This window comes from Varanus komodoensis, unplaced genomic scaffold (genome assembly GCF_004798865.1).
Source record: "Varanus komodoensis strain SLA01 unplaced genomic scaffold, ASM479886v1 scaffold23, whole genome shotgun sequence".
NCBI lineage: Eukaryota > Metazoa > Chordata > Lepidosauria > Squamata > Varanidae > Varanus > Varanus komodoensis.
The window spans coordinates 2,531,139-2,545,335 of record NW_025335627.1 but is presented as its reverse complement, the minus strand read 5'-3'; the positions used below and the strand labels follow the sequence as shown (position 1 = coordinate 2,545,335).

At 40.4% G+C, this 14,197-nt stretch overlaps 1 protein-coding gene across 4 annotated transcripts in view; it reads right to left on the bottom strand.

The window, feature by feature from the left end:
- The window catches only part of AGAP1 (ArfGAP with GTPase domain, ankyrin repeat and PH domain 1), a 497,479-nt gene that overhangs the window by 148,210 nt on the left and 335,072 nt on the right, over positions 1-14,197 (bottom strand). For 3 of the 4 annotated variants that reach the window (XM_044431796.1, XM_044431797.1, XM_044431800.1), the window contains one exon: positions 12,672-12,833. The exons of the other annotated variant lie outside the window; for it this stretch is intronic. In XM_044431796.1, the coding sequence (XP_044287731.1) occupies positions 12,672-12,833 (162 nt within the window). The remainder of the gene's footprint in view (positions 1-12,671; positions 12,834-14,197) is intronic. 4 annotated transcript variants of the gene reach the window in all.

Sequence of the window (14,197 nt, the reverse complement as noted above, 5' to 3'; positions counted from 1 at the left end):
TATGGATATGTATCTATATGTTTTGAAAACAGTACAAAAGTACAGTTGGCTAGGCTAGTGTGAGTAATCAAAATAGATTCTTCAATACGCAGCCAGTTAAGAGGCAATGAAGGCAGAAAGATCAAGTTAAGAAAGTAATATACATATTAGTATTGCCATTTGGAGATGTCAGGTAGACCACATATTTCTTGAAAAAACAGCGTCCTTGTTTATTACTTGACCCCAAGTGAGAATTGTGTTTCCCACAAATCTGCAGCCAGAAATTTCAGTTGTGCCAAACTGTTAATATTTGATGGGCATAGGGATCAAAACAGGGCTGATGACTTAAGAGTATTCCATACTACACCTGGGTGAGGCAGGAGGTGAGTAGGAATAGTGGGATAATTGTTGGAATAGTGTCTGATCCTCCTTCTTGGATCAGGCACTGAAGTCTATGCCATGAAAACCTGGAGTGTTTGACATTCCATATAAAGTCTCTAAATAGCTTATTGATGCATGTGAAATATGACACTGGATATATATTGATAAGTCACGTCAAATATAAATGAGATGCAAAAAAAAACACATTCATTCTGACTAATAATGTTGTCTACCTATCCAGACTGGATTTTACTTGTAGCGGAATATGTTGTGAATCATATTTTCACTGACTCTGGAGGGAACAGTGCATGAAATTTTGATTTCTAGGCTTGTGGGTCGTATGTTGAATGTTCCCCAGGAACAATGTGAGGATGACCATCACTATGAGTATTCATTCTGATTTGGAACAATTCTTTATAGACTGCCAAATCTGTGAGTTAGAACTGGCAATGAAGTTTCAGGGTCATCCAGGATGGAGGAAGAACAACTGGAGATGGAAGGGCGATGATATGATCACATTAGTAATGAGACCTGGGTGTTGGGAGACAGAAGACATATTGTATCCACTCTTTAAAATATCTAATGAGATATTAAAAAATTAAGAACGGTTTTTTTTTTCCTCCAGAAGATCTTATCAAAGGCTTTCTTTGCATCTAATGCCAATATAGTTGTATCCACAGTCCTGTTTTGTCTTAAGATCACAAAATCAGTCAATATACTCATAACATCTGCTAATTGTTTTAATCATGGGATTATTGTCATTTTATCTTTTTCTTCTATGTTTTCTTAGCTGCTTTTAGTAATTCCTTCGTAAAGGAAAAGTGGGATATATTTTTTTCAAATCTGTATGAATAAGTCAAGAAAATTGGACGTATAAGAGCATTAGGCTGTATCACCAAAAATTGAAATTGAAAGATGCCATGAATAGGGTTTCGATGAACCCTTTTGCACATGGTAGGCATGTCATGAGTGGAGCCGGCTGGAGCCGGGAGTCAGACAAGATGGCCTGGGAGGCCCCTTTTGACTCACTCTGTTTCTATGTTTCTATTGAAATCTGTCCCTCCAGGATCCACAGACTTCTTCTCATGCTTGGCCCAGTCCTCTAAAGTAAGCCAAGCCAGCAAATGCTCACAGTCCCCTAGTTGCCCAAAAGGCAACCTTTCCTGACTGCTAATGCTGGTACTACCAGATGGGGAAGAAGGTTGGTTGCTGTGAGTGACACTTGATGTGTGCACTCTCGGCACCCTTCTTCCCCACCCAGTACTGCTGGTGGTGGCAGTGGTGTGGGAGAGTGGAGATGAGCGCACATGTACCAGATGCCATTTACGCTGGCCAACCTTCTTCTCATCCATTACTGTCAGCAGCAGTGTTGAAGAAGAACCACACTGCGAGCATGTGTGCCAGGTGCCCTTTGGGATTCAGTTCCCGAAATATTGGGGGGAACTCCAGGTCTAGGCCACTGTAAGACAAATTGGAGTCCAAAGAGATTCCATGGGAATCCAAGGGATTCCCATCCCCCAAGCAGATCCTCACACATCCCTAGTCATGAATTTGTACAACATGTACATATGCTAATTTATATGCACAGATATTTATTTAGAAGTAATTATTATCATTTAAAAAGAAGTGTTGTACCTCTCCACTATTCTTAGAAGACTGTGACCAGTCTGTATGCTTGCTTGTACAGCCTGCTGTCCAATGCTGCTGAAGGGCAAGAATTCTTATGTCTCTTTATCTTTAAACTGGAATTGAACAGAACAGCTCTTCAAATTGATAGTCCTCTGACAGAAAGCTGCTCATTCTGGGGGGCATATTGGAAAGCCAGGGAAGAGGACATAGATGCTTAGAACACTTAACAGGAGCATTCCACATCTATTTATGAATGTGCTAAGTTTTATACATGCCCAAATAACTTTACAGCAATGTAACTGTTAATAAATAAAAGTCAACTGCTGTTGCATACAATCATATAATGGTTCACTTTTGCCAGAAAGGGTTCCTGAGATTTGCATACCAAGTTACCAAAAGGAATGTTTGGACTCATCAGAAGGAAAAAGTTGAAGCACTGTAAGAGCAGATTAGGGAATGTGGGCAAGAAGATGCAGCTAATAAGTGGAGCTGGGAAATAGAAACCCTGGACAAAGACACTTCTAAAGAGAAGCCTAAAAGCTGGGGCAGGGGCTGTATAATTCAGGAACTCTGCTAGCAGGTGAAGCGGTAGTCAGGGCTCTCGGGGAAAAGTGATGTTTTTTAGCATCAAAAAGAAATAAGATGAGCCCCATTAATGAATATCCAGAGAATGTAGTCAAAAGACGTGTTTGTCACATTGTGCAGGGACTGGTAAAGAAAGAGTACTTGAGATGCATCCAAATCAGCAAATTTTGAAGGCAGGCATGGTCACTGAAGAAGCAGCTAGCATATCTCCTGCTTCCAGGTATATGAGCTGGGTTGTCCAAAAAGTTCTGTTGCTCCTGTCTTGGGTGAATGTGGGAAGTGTAAATGGATTTAACTGTACTGCATTCTATTTAAAAAGGGATGTTTGAGACATTGTATTTGGGTTTTGAATCTCAGTCTGTATTCAACCTGTGATCTCAGCAATCTATAATACTGTTGTCCATGGCTTGCATTGATTACCTTTGGAAAACACAGTTTAAGCTTTGTTTTAGCAAAAGGCAAGGAAATGTTGTATCTCAATTATTATTTCCTTTACGAGTGTATATCTTTCATACATTGGCATCAATAATAATTCTTTCTACAAAATGTCAATTAAATTTAACATACCCAAAATGGCTTAGAGAATTAAAACACCATATAAACTATGGTACAAATCTATCAAAGCACCACAAATTTCTGGAGCAATTGTTTTTTCTTTTTCCCCTAAGCAGGCTCCAAAAGGTAGCCTCACATTATACTCATCCCATATGGGAATTAATAAAGAACAAATGGCAATGGTCTTTTCCCTGCTCTCCACGAATGAGAGGACTTCAGAGATCACTGATTTTTTTAAAGGGTCATAACCACTACCATTGTTTCAGTATCCAGAAAGTGCTAGAAAATACCTCTCTCAAGCAGTATACCCAATCTTCCAGGGCAATAAGATATTCATCTCTTCAAGCTCACCTTCAGTCTTTAACTATCACAACTTCAGTCATATTTGGATTCAGTTTATTCATCCTCAGTCAGACTATCATCACTGATCAGATGCGAAATGGAAAAATAGAATTGAGTATCCTTGGTAATGATGAAACCATATTCTTCCATGAGACGCAGGGTGGGAGCACATACATAGTTTGAGACGAGAGACAAACTAGCACTCTGGGGCACACCATGGGAAAGACTGGATTGTTCCCCAGACACTAGATTCTGATGCTGCAGGAATTAAGGAACAGATTTACTTCAAGGTTGTTTTACTTGTTTAAACATTTGGCACTGCATTTCTGTAATCCCTATTACTATCGCAGCTGGGTGAAATGAAAGACAGATTCTTAAGGAATTTGCTTATTGTGAACAACACAGAAGTCAAACATGCACACACGACAAAACCCCCGCAACAAGAATATTAGGAGGACTCTGAAACAACCCCTTCAAATGGTTTTATTATAGGATTAGAAAACTAAGAGGTCATCTCAGCAGATATCAGCAAATCCTTTAGTACCTGAAAACTTAGGCTTGTTTTACCTAAAAACTGGCACTTTAATATTCAACCTATATGTTCAGAAGCAACTGAAAAGGAAGATCCTAAATATTATTAAACATTACATCATTAAATATAAATTAGATAGAAACAAGGGAAGGCTAAAAAATTGCCTAGGAGTTCAGATACTCTAAATGGCTAATATGTCCATTTTTCACCTGAAGCCCTCTCCAATGCAGTTTTGCTATTAAGCAAAACCTAAAGAAAGGTAATCAATTCCAACTAAAAAGCACTTATCCTGGAATGACTATGCGTAAGGCACTTCAAACTGCTGGCTGGCTGCCAAACCCCAGACAACCGCTATCAATGTTTCTGACTATCACGAGAGCACAAGGGGCCATGCATAATTGACTAGAAGATGGGCTAAAACTGTGCCCAATCAGTATGTGATCAAAAACGCGTGGAATATTCAGCGCCACTTGATTACATGGAGGCACGTCCTTTCACTCTCCTCATGAAATCTCTTCAAGGTCCAGAGTACTGTAATAAGATCATTACTGTCAAGCGGTACGAATCACAGGCAATGAGTCTTGGGATAGGAAGTCATACTTCACAAGCTTCTCTGGTCTTTTTTTTAACTGCGTATTGAGGCAGCAATGCGGTGAGGTGACAGATAATGATCACATCACTGTGTGACAACTAGAAAGGCACTTTTAAGGAAAAAAAACAGAAATCAACTTAAGAGAAACTCAATTTTGTTTTGCTTGATTTCTTAAAAAATTAAACAGAATTAAGCTGTGCTTATTATTTTTTATGAAAAGATGTCTGTCATAAAATTAATCATCTGATAAACTATGCTACAGTATGAAGGTCTGTTACCTCATAGGCAAAAGGTCAATTTTCTATGTACAAAAATATTTCATTACTTTGGAAAAGGGAGAAAGACTAGTGTACTGGCCTGCTGAAGTTATTTTTATGTACTTCATTTAGTTTATAGACATGATGCATCTTACAAACAAGATAGACCTATGTAAAGAATTCAAATTATATGCTGCTTACAGAAATATAACAGCTAGCTAGCCCAATGTCTCAACACACAGCAAAAATGGTAAAATACCCAGAAGGTATACTAACTGAAGGTTAACTGACTCTAACAACCATAATTAGACTCCAACAATATACTGATTTGGCAGAAGAATGAATGATTTAGAAAATGGAAGAAATGGTTATACAGATTTTCAAAACTTTTCACTTCATCACAGCAACAAAAACTGAAGATGCTGATTCTTCCACCAGACAAACTTTCCTCTTAGTGCAAGTAGCAACAGTTCCAAGCAAAGCAGCAAGCACAAATAGTTATTCTGTTGTCCTGTTATTAAGGTACAAGGATACTAGATACTCAGCCACAAAAATTCCCTTCTTATTGAAAAAATCTACAGCTTTTCTGCAAATCTAACTTCTAAACTGCTCCAAGCGAAAAGTTGATTAAGGAAGTTGCAAATTAATTGTATCTCAGCAAAGAAATGCATTTTAAAGCCACTTTTATTTGGAAGAAGACCACTGAAGTCTTTGCTTTTCATAGAACAGTAGAGTTAGAAGGGGGCATGAAGGCCCTTGGGGACATCCCCTGATACTGCAGGACACCATGTTACATCATCCTGCTCAGATGGCTGTCCAGGTTCTTTTTGAATGTCTCTAGTGCAGGAGAGGCCACCACCACTCCAAGCAGCTGGTTCGACTGTCATATTGCTCTGACCGTGAGGAAGCTTTTCCTGATGTCCAGCCTGAATCTGGGTTGTCGCAACTTGAATTGATTATTCCGTGTCTTGCACTCTGGTATCAGAGAGAAGAGTCCTTGACCTTCCTCTTTATGACAGCCTTTGAGGTACTTACAAAGGGATGTCATGTCCCCCCTCAGTCTCCTCTTCTCAAGGCTGAACATGCCCAGTTCTCTGTCTGTCCTCATAGGGCAATGTTTCCAGTACTGTTATGTGCTGTCAAGTCTCCCACATACACTGTGCAACACAGAATCCATTACCAGATGCAGAACATATAACTCCAAAGCAAAGTGCTTCCTTTTAGCTAAAGTTCTTAAATGTCCCTTTGGAGGCAACACTTCCAAATCAAAACTTGAATACACCTAATACAACTAAAAAGCAAATTATACTCACTTGAGTATAATGGCAGACTGTCTACAATGAGAAACAGAAACCTTGACATTTCAGGTAAGGAGGGAGGGAGGGAGGGGTGGTGTCTCTAACATCAGGAACCACCTGGCAGATGGTGATAGTGCTTCTGGTGTCATAGGCCATGAGAGCCATGTGTAGGGTAGATATTCAAATTCTGCTTATGCATGTGGTTTTTCTGGGTTGCTTACATACAGACTATAAAGGAAATAATATCACTGAAGAGTTGTACAATGGTTTTTTTTCTATGTCTAGAATTCCTCACCCACACCCCATCTGTAAATAGCATATACACCAAATCCTCCAAGTGCTTTTGAGACTTCAACAGTTCTCTGATGGCAGCTAATGAAAATTCAAATAGGAAAAAATAGGTCCCTGACTGCTAGCATATTAAAGAGCTTCATTTCTAAACTGTCTGCACAAAAAAAGCAATACAGAAGTAGACATAGTACCTTCAACAACTCTCAGTTTTTCTTACAACTTAAAAGGAAATAATTATTGTAGTAGAAGACAGTATTTGTGGATGTGATGTTATGCTTTTTTACAGTACAAACAAATTCCAACATATCTAATAAAATACTTGCAGACTCCCAGTGTGCAACATACTCATTGATTTCCCATGGATTCACGCAACTTAATCTTTATTCTGTAGTTCTCTGCTCCAGGTTTTCCAGTTATGCAGGTATGTACAATATAAAACATCTTAGTACTTGCCCTTCCAAGAATCTGCTTTCCTGTTGGCTACCATGTCACTCTTCCTTCCAACTGGGAAGGCGTAACTTGCAGCCTCTCCTGACCCTGAACTTAACAAGTATTGAAAGAGCAGAAGAAAGCTTTCAACTTGTTTAGTCTGCAATGAAATGGCTTAAAACAATAGATGAGCTTCTCCTCCCTTGTCTTTCACTCCTCAGCATCAATGTTACGGTCTTTCAACAGCAATCCTTTTATGTCAGATAGGCTGTGACAACTGACGCTAAAGGTTTCCCAACTGGTGACCTTTGTGCCTTGCTTAAAAGTGAATCTCTGTGCATTCAGTTTAGATTTTATTAATTTCTGTCCTCCTGTTTCTGCAGTGTACTGCTATAGTCCTCCAGTATGTCTGCAATAAGACAGTGCATGAAGTAACTGAAGTTCAGTGATATTCCAGTTTTTGTTTTGAAACTGAATAGATTGTTACTTTCAGAGAAGCGAAGTATGAGCTCTAATGGATTGCAACAGGAATTCTATAACTGCCTACATCTTTGTGAAAAATTGTAAGTGGCTGAGATTACTACTTTTCAATTTTTTTTCAAAATCTAGATTACTTTCTAGTATGTTAACTGGTTGATTTGTTTAACAGTCCATCTGCTGCAACAAATACTTTTGCTCAAGAGAATAAAGCAGTCAAGCACAAAAAAACAAGACCAGATGCAATGCTTGACATATTCATACTGACCTACAGATCTGGTTTACACTTCACACAGAATGGCTTAACATGAACCAAAAGTGGGCTTCCATTGTGGGTGGTTTTTCACAAGAAGGCCACACTCCCCCCACCCCCCACCGCTTAACCGTTTCCCATGGGGTGATTTCAGAATAAAAACAGGCGGAGCCAAGCATCAAATCCACCTGTGTAATTGCCATGGTTCCAGTGTTAGGAAGAGGCATGAATTGCAAAGAGCAGCCAAGAAGCTTTTCCAAGTGCTAAAGAAAACAAACTAAAACCCCCAACTAAGAAAGGTAAGCCTCCACCCTGAAGAAGTGGCACACACATGTCAATGCAGGTCCTTCTCATGGCAAGAGGAAGTCTCTGTTGCAAGGGAAAAAATCATCTCAGCTGGGATATAGAAGAGTTGCACTACAAAGGCCCCTGGGAATGTGCAGTGAGTGTGTGGACAGGCTAAATTGGAAACAAGCCATCATAAGCTATGGAGAAGCTGATCATTACACTGAAAGAACTGGGTATGTTTAGCCTCAAGAAGAGAGGACTGAAGGAAAATATGATAGCACTCTCCATGTACCTGAAAGGCTCCATCTTCATCATCCCAGAATGCAGGGAATGGAATAATGGGCTCAAGTTACAAGAAACCAGAATCTGGCTAGAGATCAGGAAGAACTTCTTGACTCTTGGAGCAGTACAACCATGGAATCAATGACCTAGGGAGGTGGTGGACGCTCCCACACTAGAGGCATTCAAGATGCAAATGGACAGCCATCTGAGGGGAATGGTTCAACTCAGTGACCTGCACTAAGCAGGGGGTTGGACCCTCTGGCCCCTTGCAACTCTATTATTCTATGATTCTTGAGGTATTGTATGACATGCAAATGAGTCCACTGAATGTACTAGCAAAAACAAGCAAGCAAGCAAGCAAGCAAGCAAGCAAGACCATTGAGTCCAACCCCCTGCTCAGTGCAGAACTCTAGTTAAGGCATCCCTGAGAGATGGCTGTCCAGCTACCTCTTGAATGCCTCCACTGTGGGAGAGCACATGACCTCCCTAGGCCACAGGTTCCATTGCCTTACTGAAACTCTCCTGATTTCCACCCTGAATCTGGCTCCCCATAACTTCAGCCCATTATTCGATGTTGTTTACTTTGGGATGATTGAGAAGAGACTCTGGCCCTCCTCAGTATGGCAGCCTTCTCAGTGTGACAGTATTTGACAAGTGCTATCATATCTTCCCTCAGTCTTCCCTTCGTAAAGCTAAACATGTCCAGTTCTTTCAATATAATACGTTATATAATTTATAACATGTTATAAACCAGGGCATAAAATATTAGAACAGGATATTTTGGGGAAAAGTGGAGATAAGAGTGCTGCTGGTAGGACTTCTTGTTATTGCAAGGGTAGAGGTCACTGCTATACCTAAAATGTACCAAATGTACTATCTGGATAACTGCATAGCCAACAAAAGAATCTAGTATTGTGATATTTACAGAGATTCAGTGACTCTTATTGGCCTAGATTAAATCTTGTTAACACTAAGAAAATACAACAAGCAGATAGCACTGAGCAGAAAGATCATCAGATAATGAAATCTTGCTTGATGTATTTCACATAAGAAAACAACCCTAGGAACTATTAAGGAAAAGGGCAAACAATACCACAATCCACTATACTCTTTGAAATCCAATGTACCCCTTCATGGATCACTGCCTTGCTGTTGCAAAGGGGCTTCTGTAGTGCAATGAAGCTATGAGTTATGCTGTGCAGGGACATCCAAGACTGTCAGGTAATAGCAGATAGTTCTGAAAAAAAGGTGATCCACTGGAGAAGGAAATAGCAACCCACTCCAGTATCCTTGCCATGAAAATCCCATGGAAAGAGATATGACGCCGGAAGATGAGCCCCTCAGGTTGGAAGTTGTCCAGTGTGCTGCTGGGGAAGAGCAGAGGGCTAGTACTAGTAGCGCCAGAAAGAATGAAGCGACTGGGTCAAAGCCGAAAGGACACTCAGTTGTGGATGTCTCTGGTGGTGAAAGGAAAGTCTGATGCTATAAAGAACAATATTGCACAGGAACCTGGAATGTAAGATCTATCAATCAAGGTATGCTGGACATGGCCAAACATGAGATGACAAGGCTGAACACTGACATCTTGGGAATCAATGAACTAAAATGGACAGGAATGGGTGAATTTAATTCAGATGACCATCAGGTATACTACTGCGGGCAAGAATCACTCAGAAGAAAAGGAGTAGCCTTCATAGACAATAAAAGAGTAGGACAAAATACTGGGATACTATCTCCAAAATGACAGAATGATCTCAGTGTGAATCCAAGGCAAACCACCATTCAACATCACAGTAGTCCAAGTCTATGCCCCAACCACTGATGCTGAAGAGGCTGAAGTTGATCAGGGTGAAGCAGGGCAAAGGCTGGCAGAATTTTGTCAAGACAACACACTGGTCATAGCAAACACTCTTTTCCAACAACCCAAGAGACGACTCTACACATGGACATCACCAGATGATCAACACAGAAATCAGATTGACTATGTGCTCTGCAGCCAAAGATGAAGAAGCTCTATACAGTCAGTAAAAACAAGACCAGGAACTGACTGTGGCTCAGACCATGAGCTTCTGGTTGCAGAATTTAGGCTTAAAATGCAGAAAGTAGGGAAAAGCACTAGGCTACTCAGGTATGACCTAAATTAGGCTCCAGCAGTATGTGGACCGAGAACTACCAGAAGTACAGGAAGGGTTTCGCAAAGGCAGAGGAACTAGAGATATGCTGGATCACCAAGAAAGCTAGGGAATTCAAGAAAAACATCTACTTCTGCTTCATTGACTATGCTAAAGCCTTTGATTGTGTGGATCACAACAAATTGTGGCAAGTTCTTCAAGAGATGGGAGTACCAGACCAACTTATTTGTCTCTTGAGAAACCTGTATGCGGGTCAAGAAGCAACACTGAGAACTGGACATGGAACTACTGATTGGTTCAAAATTGGGAAAGGAGTATGGTAAGGCTGTATATTGTTACCCTGCCTATTTAACTTATATGCAGAGCACATCATGCGAAAGGCCAGGCTTGATGAATCACAAGTTGGAATTAAGATTGCCGGGAGAAATATCAAAAACCTCAGATATGCAGACGATACCCCTCTAATGGCAAAAAGTGAAGAGGAACTAAAGAGCCTCTTGATGCAGGTGATAGAGAAGAGCACAACAGTTGGCTTGAAACTCAACATTGTTTGAACTCAAGCATCCAATCCTATCACTTCCTGGCAAATAGATGGGGGAGAAATGGAGGTAGTGACAGATTTTATTTTCCTGGGCTCCAAGATCACCACAGATGGGGACTGCAGCCAAGAAATTAAAAGACGCTTGCTTCTTGGGAGGAAAGCTAAGGCAAATCTAGACCGCATACTAAAAAGCAGAGACATCACCCTGTCCAGAGAGCTTTGGTTGTGGGCTGGCAAAGAAATGAAATGAATAAAAAATAAAAGGAAAGTACTGCTGCTCCAGCTCTTCTTTATTTGGATTCAAAGGAGTGCTTTTGTCCTGTGCTTTAGTTTGTGGGAATGCTACTTTTCTTTTAGTGCCACTAAAAGCCTTCTGAGAATGAATGTTTCGTGCCCTGCTATGCTCACTGTGGTAGCAACTGTATGAACAGGCACGTCTTTCATGCCAGGCATTTTGAAAGAGCACCCATGACACTCTCATACATTTCGTATGAGCCCTCCAACTCAAAAGGATTGGGGACTTCTGAGTTTTAATTGTCTGTTTTTAGAAGAGTCCATCAGTTAGAAGATGCAGAATAAGGCAACAGATGAAAAAAGGACCTGACTTTCAAAAGAGAAGGACTAACACTGAGAAAGAAAATATATTAAACTGAACCAATGTTGGTAGTGTGTTCATCTCAAGTTGTTTAGGGACATGTAGAAAATAAAAAGATGTGATGTGTGCAATGACAGGTTTCCTGTTTAATTTTATTTTCTGCAGTGCAATTCCATTTCATCACAGGAGAAAGAACATGTTCAACTGATGTTATATCAATTATCTTGCCTTCAGGTCCAATTGCAATCGATTCTCAATCTTGCCTTTAAGTCTTTCATATTTCAAAATCTTGGAGAATGCCTATACAATAGCCTCCTCATTTTCCAAACTAAGTTTCATAGTCTACTTTGTATATGGTTGTTCTTTGAGTCCCCTCAGTAAAGGAGCCCAAGACAACCATAATGTGCAGGACTTTCTCCACTGAGACTATGAAAAACCTCCTTTAATAAAATATACTTTTAATTAGTATTTAAAGGAGAAATGGTAAGACCTGCTTTTCCAGAAATACTTCAAATCACTCTGAGTTTGCTGCTGGAGCTTTTCTTAATTCATTTGCTGCTATCCATGAGCTAAGTTCCATCAATCATGGCAATACTAACAGTTGTACCCTCATCTCAAAAGGGAAAACAGTGGTCAACTTACATTAGGTATCTGTTCCTATTCACTTCATAAAAATAAACATCCAGGCTTTTAACTGACTGATTTGTAGGCTATCTTCAGTATGCAGTGGCATAAATAAAATTCACAGGAGAATACTGAAACTAAACTTATTGTATAGGAGAAGACTAAGTGGTTTTTGTCACTAGCACAATCCTGCTTTCAGTTGCACCATGGATCCCAGGATGATGTACATCATCTACCCCCTCTCAGTTTTGCCTTCACTAACCTACCTGTGAGGTAGTTTAGGGTGAGAGTCAGCTTCTGGCCCCAAACCATCCAGTGAAGCCCCACACTCTAGCCACCACATCACATTGGCTCTATTTACTTCATTCAAGAGGTATTATGTAGACATTAAGTCTGCAGTCAGAGCTTTTGCAGGCGAAAGCAATCAAATATATTTAGAAAGTAGTTCTAAAAATGGTAACTTTTAACTGTGCCAAGATCTAATAACAAGCAAGCAGCAAAGGAACAAAAATTCATACTCAAAACCAAACACAGGCCTATGTGAAAACTACAGAGGGTAATTTGGTACATGTTGACGGAGTTTGGTCCAAGACAATAAAAAATTGATACCTTCGGCAGTGCCTGATATACCATCAGCCTTAAAATTGCTAGTGCTTTTCTTCCTGCGGTGTTTTTTTCTGTTTGCATGAGGGGAAGGAGGAGGGTCCAGTTTAGGACTTGTGGTACTAGATATACTGGGGCTGGAACACACAGAATCTCCCAAGCCAGTATCTGAAAATTAAGACAGGAAACAAGACAACATGAGGCAAGGAACATTTCTACCCTCCTGATACAAGAACAGCAAATAAGCACTATTTAATGCCAGTTTCTATTTCAAATTACTTAAAAATGTTCTCGATGACTATATCTAGAAGTCTATTTACAGACAGCTGCTGCAGGAATTCTTCTGCCTGTGAATGCACTGACCCATCCACACTCTGACTTTACCTAGCACAGAGGAATAAGCATGTCACAGCAAGAAAGTTGCAGCGACCTCTTTGTCCCTCTTTACTGCCCCCCTCCCACCCCCAGCAAAAAAAATCAGTGCTATAAGGCAGGTGGACAGTGTCCAAAGGGCTCAAAAGCGTTTCCCGTGATAACTGTCAGAATGAAGAAATGCTACAAGCACATGATAACTCCTGAACAAATGGAAATGAACTTGCTTCTCATTTACTGAGAATTTGTCAACAGCAAAAGGATGGATGGATGGATTTGTTAGCTACATTAATATCCCACCATTCCTTCAAAGAGCCCAAGATGGCTTCCATTATGTTCCTCTCCCTTTTATCCTCACACTTTTTGAGGTAAGTTGAGAGCCAGTGTCACTGTTTAGTATGTCTAGGCGACTTTTAGATTCAACTAAAGTCAAAGAGTAACTTTGCAAGGAAATAAAAAGTACCCCCCCCCCGCAAAAAAAGCAAACAAAACTGTTTTGTATGGGCCATGTAGATGACAAATGAGAAGGTAATATTTAGATGACTGATCACATGATTTTAATGGGCTGAATTTTATATATTAATTTCCACAACTTAAATATGTATATTTTACATTTAAGTATAGATATGTGTGCACTATAGTAACATGCAAAGTATTGCTCTTCAGGCTATATGTAATACTCCTGCTGTCCATCCTCTGATTCTCCAGGGTCCTTTTAAACTCTTTGCTCCCTCGCTATCCCACCTCCCTTCTCAGCCAATTTACGTCAGTATCCAGACCTGCTTTGGGTAACCATGTTACCCAAAGGAAGCAGAGCATCCTTCCTGCTTAGAGTGTACTGCTGGCATCCCTTCCCGGCTGGCTTGGCTGCGCTAGAGATCATACTGTTGGCCAGGCAGAGATGTGGATCCATGGACAAGGAGGCTGTGATGCCAAGGATTTTCATTCCATTCTGATCAGCATCAGCAACCAAGCCACCTTGGAAGTGACAACGTGCTCTAGTAGGGGTTGTCCACCATCTGGAGGCAGTTGTCTCCTCCCTCAATTGGCTTGGTAGTCAATTATTATAGCTTATGTTAGGTTTATTAGGTTTACAGTTCTTACACACACTGCCAGTTTTTGGGTGAGACACTATAGCACAGTGACTATAAAGTTTTGCT